The 12,924-nt window shown below is 44.6% G+C and overlaps 2 protein-coding genes across 3 annotated transcripts; both read right to left on the reverse strand.

Annotated features, from left to right (window-relative positions):
• Window positions 1–1,843: 1,843 nt before the first annotated feature.
• On the reverse strand, window positions 1,844–6,910 carry LOC133926126 (syntaxin-43-like). 2 transcript variants are annotated; one of them, XM_062371902.1, is made up of 8 exons: window positions 6,491–6,910; window positions 5,703–5,976; window positions 5,508–5,597; window positions 5,339–5,416; window positions 3,371–3,448; window positions 3,190–3,255; window positions 3,022–3,102; window positions 1,844–2,352 (listed from the first exon to the last, which is right to left on the reverse strand). In XM_062371902.1, the coding sequence occupies exons 1-8, from the start codon at window positions 6,682–6,684 to the stop codon at window positions 2,245–2,247; spliced, it is 969 nt and encodes a 322-aa protein (XP_062227886.1). In that variant the 5' UTR covers window positions 6,685–6,910; the 3' UTR covers window positions 1,844–2,244. The 2 variants fall into 2 exon arrangements, with proteins under 2 accessions (XP_062227886.1, XP_062227885.1); XM_062371901.1 differs by having other exon boundaries at window positions 5,703–5,979; window positions 6,491–6,908.
• A 2,189-nt stretch (window positions 6,911–9,099) lies between these two features.
• LOC133926127 (chloroplast protein FOR GROWTH AND FERTILITY 2-like) lies at window positions 9,100–11,088 on the reverse strand. Its single transcript, XM_062371903.1, has 2 exons — window positions 10,743–11,088; window positions 9,100–10,046 (listed from the first exon to the last, which is right to left on the reverse strand). The coding sequence occupies exons 1-2, from the start codon at window positions 11,016–11,018 to the stop codon at window positions 9,213–9,215; spliced, it is 1,110 nt and encodes a 369-aa protein (XP_062227887.1). The 5' UTR covers window positions 11,019–11,088; the 3' UTR covers window positions 9,100–9,212.
• Window positions 11,089–12,924: the final 1,836 nt, after the last annotated feature.

The following is a 12,924-nucleotide window of genomic DNA, read 5'->3' on the forward strand; positions in this document are numbered from 1 at the left end:
GGAGCAGACAACAGTAGATTAATAGCCTGTTTAGTAGAATTCACTCTGATTTAAATTTTTTACGGAGAGTGATCCTATGATTAAAAATAATTCTATAATAATTCTCTAGGAAATGAATCAAGAGAAACTATTTTTTAAGCTCCTAGCTTTTAGTTTATTTTAAAGAAACATTCTCACGGATTCCACTCAGAGAGCTTAAAGCTGCTGTTTGACAGAGCATAACTGATTTCAGCCAAAATACTGCTTAGGATAGACACTAAGTGTTCACCCGGTCATAAATGTTGCTATAATATTTCATTCTACACGCTGCAGTACTACTAAACAAATATTTACCACATTCAATACATACGAGAAAATAGGTACCACTGAAGCGTGTGTGCACAATACAAGTGAGCATCGTCGAGCCGTGGCAACATCAAACATCCGTCACTCAACCAAAAGAAATCACCAAAGTATCATCACCAGTCCATTGTCAACCCATTCAACGACACAAGCATACGACACAGGCAACCATGTCCCAAACTAGTTGCGCAATCCAGTGCGCACGAAACTCGTCGTACAATACAAGAACAGCCTGCAACACTAACAAACGCAGGCATCAAAAACCCAAATCCATGCTTTTACTAGACCCGTACACATTTTGCTTGGACTTGATGGGTGTACCATACAAGCTCCTACAGTGGAAAACATTTCACAGATCCTAGTAAATCATTGTACGAAAAGCAAGCCTCAAATATTCACCTCTCCCGGAAGGATGAACATGAGAGCTGGAGAAAGGAAGTGATGGACACTATTTAGAGCATTCAAGATGCTGAATCCAGTAGGGCCATTGCCGCTATTCCTCACTACTATTATCCTATCACATGTCAATATCTGATGCTAGAAACGCCCCCCCCCCCACCCCACACACACCCACAACACGCACACACAAAAAAAATTACTGAGTACTAGTATCTGATGCTAAACCCCCAAAAAAAAATGAATACTGAGTAGTAGTATCTGATGCTAGGACAAAAACAAATGCTCTCCATCTGTTAGATAGGCATTCTGTAGGGTTGTCCCTCCCTGGTAGAGGCCTAGAGGGAGGGAGGGTGATGCACCACCCCAATAGAAAACCAAACCTAAATAGGTGGCTAGTACGAGAGAAACATAGCTGCTGTCCAAGTTACAGCAACAGCTGAGGCAGCCAGAGCCACTATAAATGGGGACAAAAGGACAACACAAGGCTGAATTGAATGACAATGGTGGGGCACAGAGATCTTACATCACCAATAACAGTACATGCTGCAATGCATGCATGGCTTGGGACCAGCTGGTCAAAATGAGGCAATGGGAGGAGCAAGAACACATCACGGCCTGCCATTCCATCTTCTCTGATTAATGGAAGAGGTTGAGGGTGTAGATGATAACCTTGGTTCTTGACTGATTGACCTACAGCTCCAAACAAAACCTTATGACTCACCCAGCAGCACAGGCTACTTGCAGCATCAATCTCAGAAATCATCAGATAAACTTGTGTGATCAACTGACAGCATCAGGATGACAATTGCCGACACCTGAAAAGAAAATCCCCAACGTATTTTCCACCTATATAAGAGAACCGATGATAAAGTTGCAACTTGCGGTTCTTCAGATGTCCATAATGTGGAGACCGTGGCATTTTACCAGGGAAACATGGTTAGTCAGGTACATCTTAGCAGGTCAAGGAGTAGAAAAGATGATACAGCATGATTACAAAAGAAAGAAAAAATATCGCACAAATAATGGTATTCTCTGGTACAATGAAATGCCACTTCAAAACTACCTCAAAATGGAGGGCACAAAACATGCATGAAGATGGTGATGACACAGAAACTGAAGCTACTTTTCGATTTTGCGAGAATTGGATGATACAACTCTATACAGAGGCATACACAACCTAACCTGGTTGCTCCAAGACAAACAGGAAGGTGAAATGTGTCAACACAACTCTTCATTTTTTAAAAATTAGGCATGTATGAATATGACATCTCTACATCTGCAGTGCTGCAAAAAATTGTGGCGAAGACTGAACACAGTTGCTGGCCCAGCCATTATGAATATGGGCAGAAGAACCATCTCCATATCAGTAAGTTGTATTCCACTATTCGAACGAACTGCGGCCTTCCCAATACACAGGCATTGAATAATCACTCACATAAGAGTAGATGAGCGTGGAGTTAACTTGAATGCCGTCCATCAACCGTAAAAAAGATAGCGACAATGTCAGAAAATGATCTTCTTCAAAACCAGGAGGATTACCATGATGAAGATCAGAATGACAAGGACAGTGGCACACATCACCATGCCCCCTTTCTTCTGCGTCCTCTCAGCCTGCAGAACAGATAGACCAAGATATTAAACTGTAAACTTCAAATAATGATGCTGCCAACTGAGTATTTTTCTTTATTTGAAGAAACGCTATGACCATAAGGTGCTGCAAGTGGAACCTTTAAAATAATATATAGCGATGAATGAAGAGAGAGAGAGAGAGAGGTCATAAAGGCACACGACAGTGCCTGCGGTAAGCGGTAAGCTGAAGGGTTGGTTAAAAATTGACTACCTCTGGTCGCGGGAAACGTGCCATTTTTTAGTTTTATTTACAGTCAGGAAAATACAACATAGGATGCTATTTTTTAATCACAATTCATCTTGTTAAGTTATATAAGTATAGCACTATGAAAATATTTTTATGATGATTCTACAAAACAAATCTAGATATTTAGAGAAAATATTGGCAAAAAAAGGTCAAATATTTGAATGCACGCTTCCCACGATGACAAGTTTTTGCGGGTACCCGGAAGGCATATAATAGATTCTACACACCTACCATGCTACTATGTAAGCATAGTCAGTTCATACTATCATCTAGCAGCTTAAAAGTCCTGGCATGCGTGATGTGGCATAAATGTTTATTTCATCTTTACTAAAGGTCCGTTCTACAGAATTCTGCAGAGGGAAGACAGTACTACTAGCAGGGTAAAGGTTGTTTGAGGATGGTACCTTTTGCAATTGTTTGTAACCCTCCTCAACTGAAGCGGCAACATTCTGTATGTTGTAGTCTATCCGATCGATGATAGTTCCCTGTTCAAAGGAAGAAATCAACAGTCTGATCCCAACTAATTATCAACACCAATCATTGATAACACAATTAATCGGGATTTCATATACCTGATCAATCACGAGAACCGAAAGATCCTTCATGATCTGTGCAAGCTCGTTGACTGATTCGACAACCTTCACACCACAAGACAATAATAAACAGACTTCAGTCACAACATGTACTGTCAATAGGAAAATATATATAGCATCGAATTGATTGGCGGAACCAGCAAAGAAATAAAGAACTCACCTGCTCGATTTCTCTCTCCCTTTCTCTAGTGAATGCTTCGCTTTTTTTTAGTTTTGACATCTGAACCTCAGTGAAACCCTGGTAACAAAATCCTAGTATCAACAATAACTTAAATTTAAAGAACTTGCTGGACGTCTCATCATCTACTGGTCCGGATCCTAACAAGTATTCCTAACATACTAAATTACAATCCAGACAAATATACTCTGCATGAATAATCAAATATTCCAGAACAAAGAAGAATGAAAACAGACGCAATAGAAGGATAGGTTATGTCGAGAAATTTCTTAAAGCGTCTCTCTTTTAAGTGATCTGAAAGCAGCAGTTTAGTTACTTGAATCGACCATCTAACACCTTCAGTGATTCAGTCCTTCATTTAAATGCTGGACTATATTCTGGATGAGTGAATGCAGGGGCATGGTGTTCCTTTGATTGGACTAATGCAGTTTGCCACGACAAGACCAAGAAGTATCAGGAACTTCTTTGATTTTACTCACATATTATTATATATTATATATTATATATATTACTAGTCAAATACCCATCTCTTGCAATGGATCTCAAAGATGATACCACAATTTCTAAACTTAAAAATACAAATAACGTGATTTTCCTTGTATACATCTTTTTGTAGACAATGTTACCTGGACACTGACACGGGTGTCGGAATCCGACTCAGATTCGGATGTCCGATTCGGCAAAGAAAATTTGGACACGCGAAATACAACCGACTCGGATTCGGGTGTCCGATTCGGCAAAAAAATTTGGACATGGGTGTCAAGTAACACTGTTTTTAGATGCATGTATACATCTAGTTGGTCGCTCTTTATTATACTGACCTTGAATTTTGAAATTGCATGCAAAGTACACATACAATGAGCAAGCCACGATGGACTGTATCACAAGGACATGCAAACACTTATGCTCAAATCATCACATCCTTCACCATAACCACCACCAACTCAATCTTTATAGTAGCAAAGAAATTTCATACTAAGTAAAGCAGCGTGGACTAGGGTGTTTTCCACCTGTCATCTGAGAGGGGTAGAAAACTTTGGAGTTTAATAAGTGAAGGCGGAGTGCAAAACCTGCTGCAATAAGGAACTTTATTTGAAATTTCTTGTTTCTCACAGGGAAAACCAGCTGAACTGAGAAATATCATTTTCTCACGGGAAACCAGCTGCAATGAGAACTATAGTTGAAATGACTCGTTTCAAAGTTTAAATGAAACCAAATGGATCATGCGCCTCTTAATCAGTCCAGGAGTTCCTGACTAAATGGACTGGAGAGACTCTAGAAAATGCATGTATAGTGTGGTCCTAGCATATAGCTTAGTATCCAAGCTTATTTCCCATTTGCAACTCTCTTTTATGTTGTTTGCAGCACAAAGCATGAGTTCTCTAGATACAGATGCAGACATCATCAGTGCCAAAATAAGATTTGGGGGTAGAGAGTTATTCATTTCCACCTCCTATAAATTGCTATCAGCATTCAGCCAGAGCATCAAAAGCAAGTTCCAATGCCAGGGATAGAATGTAATAAGATGCCAACTATGCAACTAGAGAATGAGTTTTCTTAGTAAGCAAGAATCCTAACCCATATCCACTACCTGGTTTCAACGGTGATTCAGATTGCCTAGTCCTAACCTCTGAACCTGTATGACTAACCCAAATAAACACAATCACCATTGCACATAACTCTTTCATTAATCTTTTTGCATTTTATCATTCAATTTTAGGTTTGCTTATGAATCTAAAGTGAAGCATATCAAGCAATCCTTGAATTCACTAATACAGAAGTTGCAAGGAGTCAAAGAGAGTGAGCAAGTGATGCATAAAGAACGATTCAGAATGCATTAGAATGGACATAAGTTACTATAGGTACTCATGTTAATATCCAATGTTTCAGAGATAAAAAGGCATTACAAAAGTCAAGTATGCAAGATGTAAAGACAAAAACAGAACATACCACATCCTCAAACTTGTCATCTTCAAATGTAGACTTTGTCCCATTTATACTCATTTCCAAGTCAACACCATCTTGACCCTGCAAATGTATTCAACAACGAAGCATCCCAGTTAGGGTTAGATAAGCAGCATATCATTACTTAATGTATCTGACCACAAAACAAGTGAACCTCTTTCTGTTGGCGAAGCTGCTTTAAATAAGACGACTGCTTTTTACGGAACTCCATCGAAAGGTGTTGCAGGTCTGTAGCAAGAGAACGCTGCAGATAGCAGTCAAAAGACATTTTAACCGTCAAACAAAAGCATCAATAAATCATCACTCCATAAGCTGCAACTGTCAATAATAAATAAGGTTCTTTCATCACCTGGACATTCTTTCGGACATTTGAATCCTCTGATGAATCTTTCATGGACAGCTTCTGGAGCCTCTTCTCCGATCTCTTCAGCAAGTCTGTTATCTCATGTGTGAGAAGCTCAATTGCTCGCTGGTCATCTCTGCCATCGCCAAAGGAAGGCATCAAGGCTTTGGCATGCGCCTTAGCCAGCTCCGTCATTTTCGTCCTCGCCCGCTGCATGTTCGCAGATATCTCTTCGGAAACATCCACCCAGGCAGGGGGCAGTCCGACCATCACGGCACCTCTACTGCAACGCAGACATCAAATGTCAGAGCAACATCATCCATTTCATCACTTGTGAGGTGTCCAACCAGCGACTTTTTGTCGCAAACAGAAGCAGTTAAGCGTCAATACCCACCATTCCACCTAGCTGTCTGACTCAGAGATCAGCATGCTAGTTTCTATTTGAGCACTTGATCTAACAAATATAAATTCCAGTTCACCAGTTTCGCATATCTCCTCTATACTGGTCGCTAGTTGCCACTTAATTAGCTAATAAACAAGGGTAGATTAGATCAGACTAGCAAATGGGCGAGTCTAGTGATCTGCAATTCAACTACCTCCTCCGACTAGTTACCGGTCAAATGGAGTGCCCCGGTGTTTCACATGGTTGTTGCGCATCATACTACTCGATCTAATTGAGCAATTCCCATCTCGCAACTCCGCGTCGCAATTAGCTATTTAGCTATCTAACTAATTACTAATCAAGGGGCAGCAGACCAGACGAGATGCGAGAGGGTGGTGGAGGGTCGTGGCACCTGGAGGCGGAGGAGTCGTCGGTGCTGAGGGGCGCGTAGGTGCGGTCGGAGCGCAGCATCGAGGCCATCTCGATCACCGGTCCGCCGCCGCCTCCCCCTCCGCCTGACGACGACGGCGCCCCGGACGGCGCGCGGACGTGGCGCAGCGCGTCGCGGTACTTGCGGTAGAGCGGCGTCCGGTTCCGCGTCGCCATGGCGCGCTGTGAGGCCGAGCTCGAGCGCGCGGGACGGCGAGATCTCGACGGCGAGGTGGAGGAATTGGAGTCGTTGCGCGGCCCGGCCCGACCCGAGACGGGGCCAGGTGGAAGGACGGGACGGTGGGAGTAGGGACTTTTTTTTTCTTTTTTGAGAGGGCGCACACAACTCACGCAGTACAGGGGGTGTTTGGTTGCCGCCTGAGAGCAATTTGCCTGACCGTAGTGCTGCCTGAGGTGACATCAGGTTCAAACAACCGTCGGTAACCGCTCAAAAATCGTGGTTACCGACCTTCTCGGTTCGGTCCGGTTTCAGAAACCGAACGGTAACTGAAATTTAAATTCAAAAAATTCGAAAAAAAAATCAAAAAGATCTTAAAAAACACTAGACACAATTCTAAGATCTTCTGTGAAAACATTTTTCAAAAATAATATCGTTTGCATCATATTCTATAGGGATAAAGTTTGAAAAAAAAATGAAAAAAATTAAAACGTGCGGCTCAGTTATTAACTCACATTAAGAAAAAGTGTAACATGCAAACACATATTTTTCTTGTATAAAAAATATTTTAAGAGAATCTTTAAAATTGATTTCTCTTTATTTAGAGTTTTATTAAATTCTCTATGATTTTTACAAAGTTCACAAGCATAAAGTGAATATGTTAAAAAACAGTACTGTAATTAACTTTTTCATGTCTACTATTATTTTTTTCTACGTAAATCATAGTATAAATAAGCTAATGAAAGTGGTTTCACTAATTTTTGAGGTGTGATGGGTCAGTTATGAATTAATCTAGTCGCAACACATTTACATAATCTTGCATGTTACAATAACTAATTTATGAGTTCATGTATTTTTAAAAGACATAGGATCATGTAAGAAGACTAACAAAATTAGTTTCATGATTTTTGGATTAGCAAAGAGTAAACTATGCATTTAACTTGGTTTAACAAATAAAATTTCTCACAGAAAATTTTGAACTTTTTTATGAGTATAAATACTTTTATCATGTAGATCATGTTACAAGGAAGCCAACAAAATTTATTTCACTTGATTTGAAGCTCAGATGAATTAGTTATTGATTTTACAAGGTTGAGCCCTTTTTTAGGTTTTTTGTTGAACTGCGCTGAAATTCGATAAAACCGCTCGATAAATCAAGAAACCGAGCGGTTACCGACCCAAACCGCTCGGTAACCGACCAATTCAAAAATGCGAGAAAATCGCTCGGTAACCGACCCAAACCGCTCGGTAACCGACCAAAACCGAGCGGTTACCGAACAGCTAAAATCGCGATTTTTTTTCCAAAATTTAAATTTTGCCAAATGAATTTTCTCCGAATTTTTTTGAATTTTTGACCGGTAACCGCGGTTATCGCACATTTTCGGTTACCGACCGGCGGTAACCGAGCTCCGGTCGGTATCGTAAACCTTAGGTGAGATCGGTGGTGTTTGGTTGAAGCCCTGCTCAGGCATCCTATAGACCAAGGTTTTCATAGTGTTCGGTAGCCAAAATCGACTTCAGCGATGTCCTTTAGACAAAGCCACACAAATACAGTGTCTCATAGACAAATTTCCCATAAAATAAAAATAGTTTAAACATGTACTTTTAGTTTAAAATAAGAACATGACAAATCAATAAAGAAACCATCAATCTGCCTGCAGATTCAACTTAAAAAAATTCTGGAGCTAAGGATGATCAGTTTCAAGAATTTTTGAATCTTGAACATGCACTATTTCTAGCTTAGAAATTCATGAAGCTAGAGTTGAAGATACACTTAAGATGTTTAAATAAGTTATTTTGTTTACATTTTAGACTAAAAATAGATACACCAGATCTAAGATAAAACTGGGAGCTAAAGTCCTACCAAACAAAGTATTACTTGCATCTCATACTTCTCTCTCCATTCTTCCCTCATGAAAAAAAAAAACCTTATCTCTATACAAAAAGGGAAAAAGGTTGCATCGCATATTCAAATCAGTCTTCAGTTTGCTCCACAAGAATTCTCCAGGCTCTTAAATTTATTATTTAGTTTCTTTTCTGTCCAGATTGGCAACATTGTCAATTTGTCATGTCTCTTACTCTCTTCAATTGTTCTTTGTGCATGAACAACGAAAGAGAAATGCACCGGAATATGCAGTACCGCAGCACAAAATTTGAAGAGTAGTACAAAGTTGTTGCCAAGTTTGCAGGTGCATGGGAAACTTAAATAAAGTGACAAAAAGTGTCAATTGGCAACATGGCATAAGCAGAAGCAATAGCAAATCTCCTAAGGGCACTGAATTGCATTCAAGTCTTCTTAACCAATCGTTGGGAGAACAATAACACATGCCACTCATCTGATGATCACCTTATGCAATTCACTCAACTGATGATCAATCCTAGAGCATTGCCTTTAGAGAGGAAGGCGCGCTGAATTATCTCACATGACAGGGAAAATTCTCATAGCAGTTTCCTACTATAACAGCAAATCTCCGGGAGGTTGAAACAAAGGGAGTAAGAAGAGGACATTGTTGCAAGTGAAGGTAAATCAGTACAAGGTGAAACCGAAGGACTGACTGATGAGGATGGCAAGCCCCATTGATATCGCCACAAGCGAAGCAGCCCATGTCAACTTCTCCGTGATCCTAGGAACCCTCTCCTTCAATGCCTCCGTGCACGAGCCGATCAGGACGGTGTAGCTGCCCATGGAGACCACCGTTCCGACAAGAAACATGCCAAGAAAAGCGGCACCGGCCAAGCGCGAAGGGAGAGCCAGTGCCGGCAGTACCATCATGAGCGCGTCCGGCTGCAGGCCGTGGACGATCCCGGTGGCGAACGTTGCGAAGTTGATCTTCTTCTTGCCGCTCGGCAGCGCCTCTACAGGGTGATGGTGGTGGTGATCCATCATGCTGACGTCGCACTCGCCGTTCTCCAGCGCGACGCACGGCGTGGGCACCTCGGTGGCCTCCCGGATCCCGAGCGCGCCGATGATGAGCAGCGTGAGGGCGACGACCCTGGTGCTCCACGTGCGGATGACCTCGATGTGGAGGCGGTCCTTGAGGCTGAGGAACAGAAGGCCGAAGATCACCTGGCCTGCGTCGTGGCCGCAGCCCCAGAGCGCGCCCACGAAGGCGCTCTCCACTCTGGACCGCCCGATGGAGAGCGGAGCCAGCGCGGCGAGGTGGTCCGGGCCGGAGAGCGTGTGCAGACAGCCGGCGAGGAAGCCGGTCCATGCGCTGCCGAGCAGCTCGGACTTGAAGAGTGTCGTGCCAGCCTTGGGGGCAGGGTGGAAATGTGCTAAGGCCGGAGGCACCAAGGCTGCTGGCTGGATTAGCGTCAGAATGGTTGCTGATAGCAGAGTGACAGCTGCAGCACAAGTGACCTGTTAGAGTGTAAAGAAAACAAACATGTGAGCATAGACAAGAAGATGCACATGTAAACTAAGATATAAATCTACAGGAAAATCGATAATTCACCACTCCATCGATCGACGTTTGAGCTCCGAGGATTTGCCGGAGGATTTTTCACTCCACTACTCATCGATATTTGAGGATCGGAGTGGCAAAACTACTAGCTTAACCATAGTATTATTTCTTTTGCACGCGCTTGTTCATTGTTATCATGGCATGGTGCTTGTTATCCATTCTTCTTTTTCTTCCCAACTCTAATGGTGCTAAATTGCAGGCTTATGGCGTGGTAGCTGACTGGTGTCCCTAGTGTGGTTCAGCTAGTAAGCGTGTGCAGAGGCCATATGTGATACTTGATGTCTGTGTGCATTCTGAATATCTTGACGTGTTGTTGGTGTAGAGATTGGAAGTTGTCCTTGAATATCTAGTTTGGCTCAGCTAGTAAGCGTGTGCCACGCTCTGTAAGGTCGTGTATTCCTATGCACTCCAGTTTGTGTTTTTGCATGGCGGTGTACGAGCGTCTGTGTTTGCTATGTAATCTGGAAAAAGAAAAGGTGGTGTATTCCTGTGATTTTACTCATTGTTCCTGCCTGCTTGATCGGCACGAGAAGCACAAACACAAGGGATTCTACGACGAAATGGAGTGCTCGATATGCAAGCGAGCTGCTCACCTTCTGGAAGAAGCGGCGCCTCGTGGCGGACGTGACATCACCCTCGCCTTCCGCTGCGGAAGCTGCCGCGGGCGTGAGGACGGGGCCGCCGGAGGCCGCGGGGACCGGAGACGGGGGCCGGTGCCTGGAGAGGAGAGACGCGAGGGGCGGCCTGAGACCTAGCCCGCCGCAGCGGCAGGGCGGGGTGGCGAGGAAGGATGGCGGCGCGCGGGGTTTGGAGGAGGCGGCGACGGGCGCGCGGCGGAGGAGCGGCGAGGAAGAGATAAGCCTCTCCATGGCCTGCGGTTCCGTCCGAGGAGGAGGACGAGGATTTGATTCGCGGGGCTCGGGAGTCGGGACCCGAGAGAGAGGAGAGGCCCATGCTATGGCCGCGCGGAGGCCATCGCGTCCGTCGATGAGCTGCCTGCCTGCCTCGAGATTTGCGACACCTGGGCCGAAAAGTAAAGCCCAACGACAGAGCAAAGGTTGACCTTTTTGTTGCAAAAAAGTCTATATTACCTCATCAAGTATTGCTCGAATATGTTTATCCTCTTAAATCGCAAAATCGGATATCTTACCTATTTCAATTATTTAAATCGGTGTAATTTATCTCTTTAACTAGTTTTGATGGTGGTTTTGTCATACGTGGCAACAACTGTATAATACTAACTGGGTTTTGGGGCTGAGGTGGCTGACATGCAACAGCCACGTGAGATCGAGGTGGATGCTAACTGAGCAACCGACTGACCGAGAGGGGTTCAGTATGGTGGCGACGTCGTCAAAGTTGGGCGGAGACCTAGTCGCTAGCCTCAAAACTCAACAACGAGTGGCGGAGGAGCATTAGGGCTGGACATGGATTTCACCTCGAGCAATAGGGAAGTCGGAGAGGGGGCGAGGTAGCTGTCGATGATTGAGAGTGGTGGCAACCTTGGGACTTCAACGACGACTGCGCTCCGGCATTTCACACCGCATTGCCGCTATCAAGTCACCCCAGAGCTTCGTCGTTGTTCACTGGATGCTCCAACGCCCTCGCTCGCCAGCTGCCCTTACACGACAAGCTCTAGCTCGATGGCTTCGTGCACCAAGGTGGTGACGGTGCAAGAGGGCCTCCTGGCAATGACTCATGCAGTGGCGAAGAGGGGCGAGCCCAGTAGAGGCACATGCCCCTTGTGGCATCGTGCAGGCCATGGAGGGTGCTGCTTAGCCGATGGTTACTTGAGGCGACCGGGTGATGTCAGACGGTAGAGACGGAAGCATGGCAATGTTGGCAGCTTCACACCGTTCACCAGAGAGAAAACGAGGGTAAGGGTCAAATTCCTGGGATCCTATAGATGGTCCAATAACAAGGAATTGGACAGAGGCTCATCAGAGAAGGAGATCGAGTGGCAATGGCGCTATGGCCGGAAAAGAGGAAGATGACTCTGAGTTGCTCAGCTGCTGCACAATTCACACTGTAACTTGAGGGGTTTTACTCTTGGAAGTAAGGGACACGTGGTAACGCACTTTGGCAAGGTGGGAGATCGCTGAGACGGTGTGAACAATGGTGAAGGCTTTGGGTGTGCATGTCAACAACGACGAAGATGACAGGCGACAGGTTCAACCCACTCCATATGCACCATCAAGCTTTAAAATGGGACTAGTGGGACATGTGGATCATGTTCTAGTGGTCGATGGGCTCCAATATGCAATTGGACACTCGGGGTTTGCCGGCTCATTCCGAGCCAGTTGGTGGAGAGATCAGAGGAATTCTTGCTCGATTTAGAAGAGGGGAGGGAGGAGAAGAATGAGACTCTTCCGCGCCGTCACGGTCGTGGTGCGCGATCGGGTGTGCAACAGCAGGGACGATCGACTCACCTCCTTTGCTTTCGTCCACATATCCGGCGCCCACCACTAATCTTGACCACTAGACTAGCTTCAGCCCAGCTAGCCGACGGTAAGCACTTCCCGACCTCCCTCTACTTCCTTGGCCACTCCCTCATCCCTCTCTGTGCCTGTGCGAGCCTAGCATCGAGCCGCCATGGCCACCAGCTTTCCCTCATCGTCATTGATTGCCAGCAGCGCTGCTCCGGCCCAACTGAATCCCTAGCCACCTTCACCGCATCTAGCAGCAGCTCCCCAACCTCAAAACCCCCCTCCAGAACCCTACCTCGGACATTTCCATTTTGCGCCATCGTCTCTGCCAACTCTGGCAAGACCTAGCCAC

Source organism: Phragmites australis, chromosome 8 (genome assembly GCF_958298935.1).
Source record: "Phragmites australis chromosome 8, lpPhrAust1.1, whole genome shotgun sequence".
NCBI lineage: Eukaryota > Viridiplantae > Streptophyta > Magnoliopsida > Poales > Poaceae > Phragmites > Phragmites australis.

Excerpts from the sequence above, each read along its gene's own strand:
- LOC133926126 (XM_062371901.1), bottom strand. The coding sequence starts at position 6,684 with ATGGCGACGCGGAACCGGACGCCGCTCTACCGCAAGTACCGCGACGCG. Across the intron at positions 5,417-5,507 it reads AGCTTCGCCAACAGAAAGAG|GGTCAAGATGGTGTTGACTT; the intron begins GTTCACTTGTTT and ends ATACATTTGCAG. Across the intron at positions 2,353-3,021 it reads GTTACAAACAATTGCAAAAG|GCTGAGAGGACGCAGAAGAA; the intron begins GTACCATCCTCA and ends TCTGTTCTGCAG.
- LOC133926127 (XM_062371903.1), bottom strand. The coding sequence starts at position 11,018 with ATGGAGAGGCTTATCTCTTCCTCGCCGCTCCTCCGCCGCGCGCCCGTC. Across the intron at positions 10,047-10,742 it reads GGCGCCGCTTCTTCCAGAAG|GTCACTTGTGCTGCAGCTGT; the intron begins GTGAGCAGCTCG and ends ACACTCTAACAG.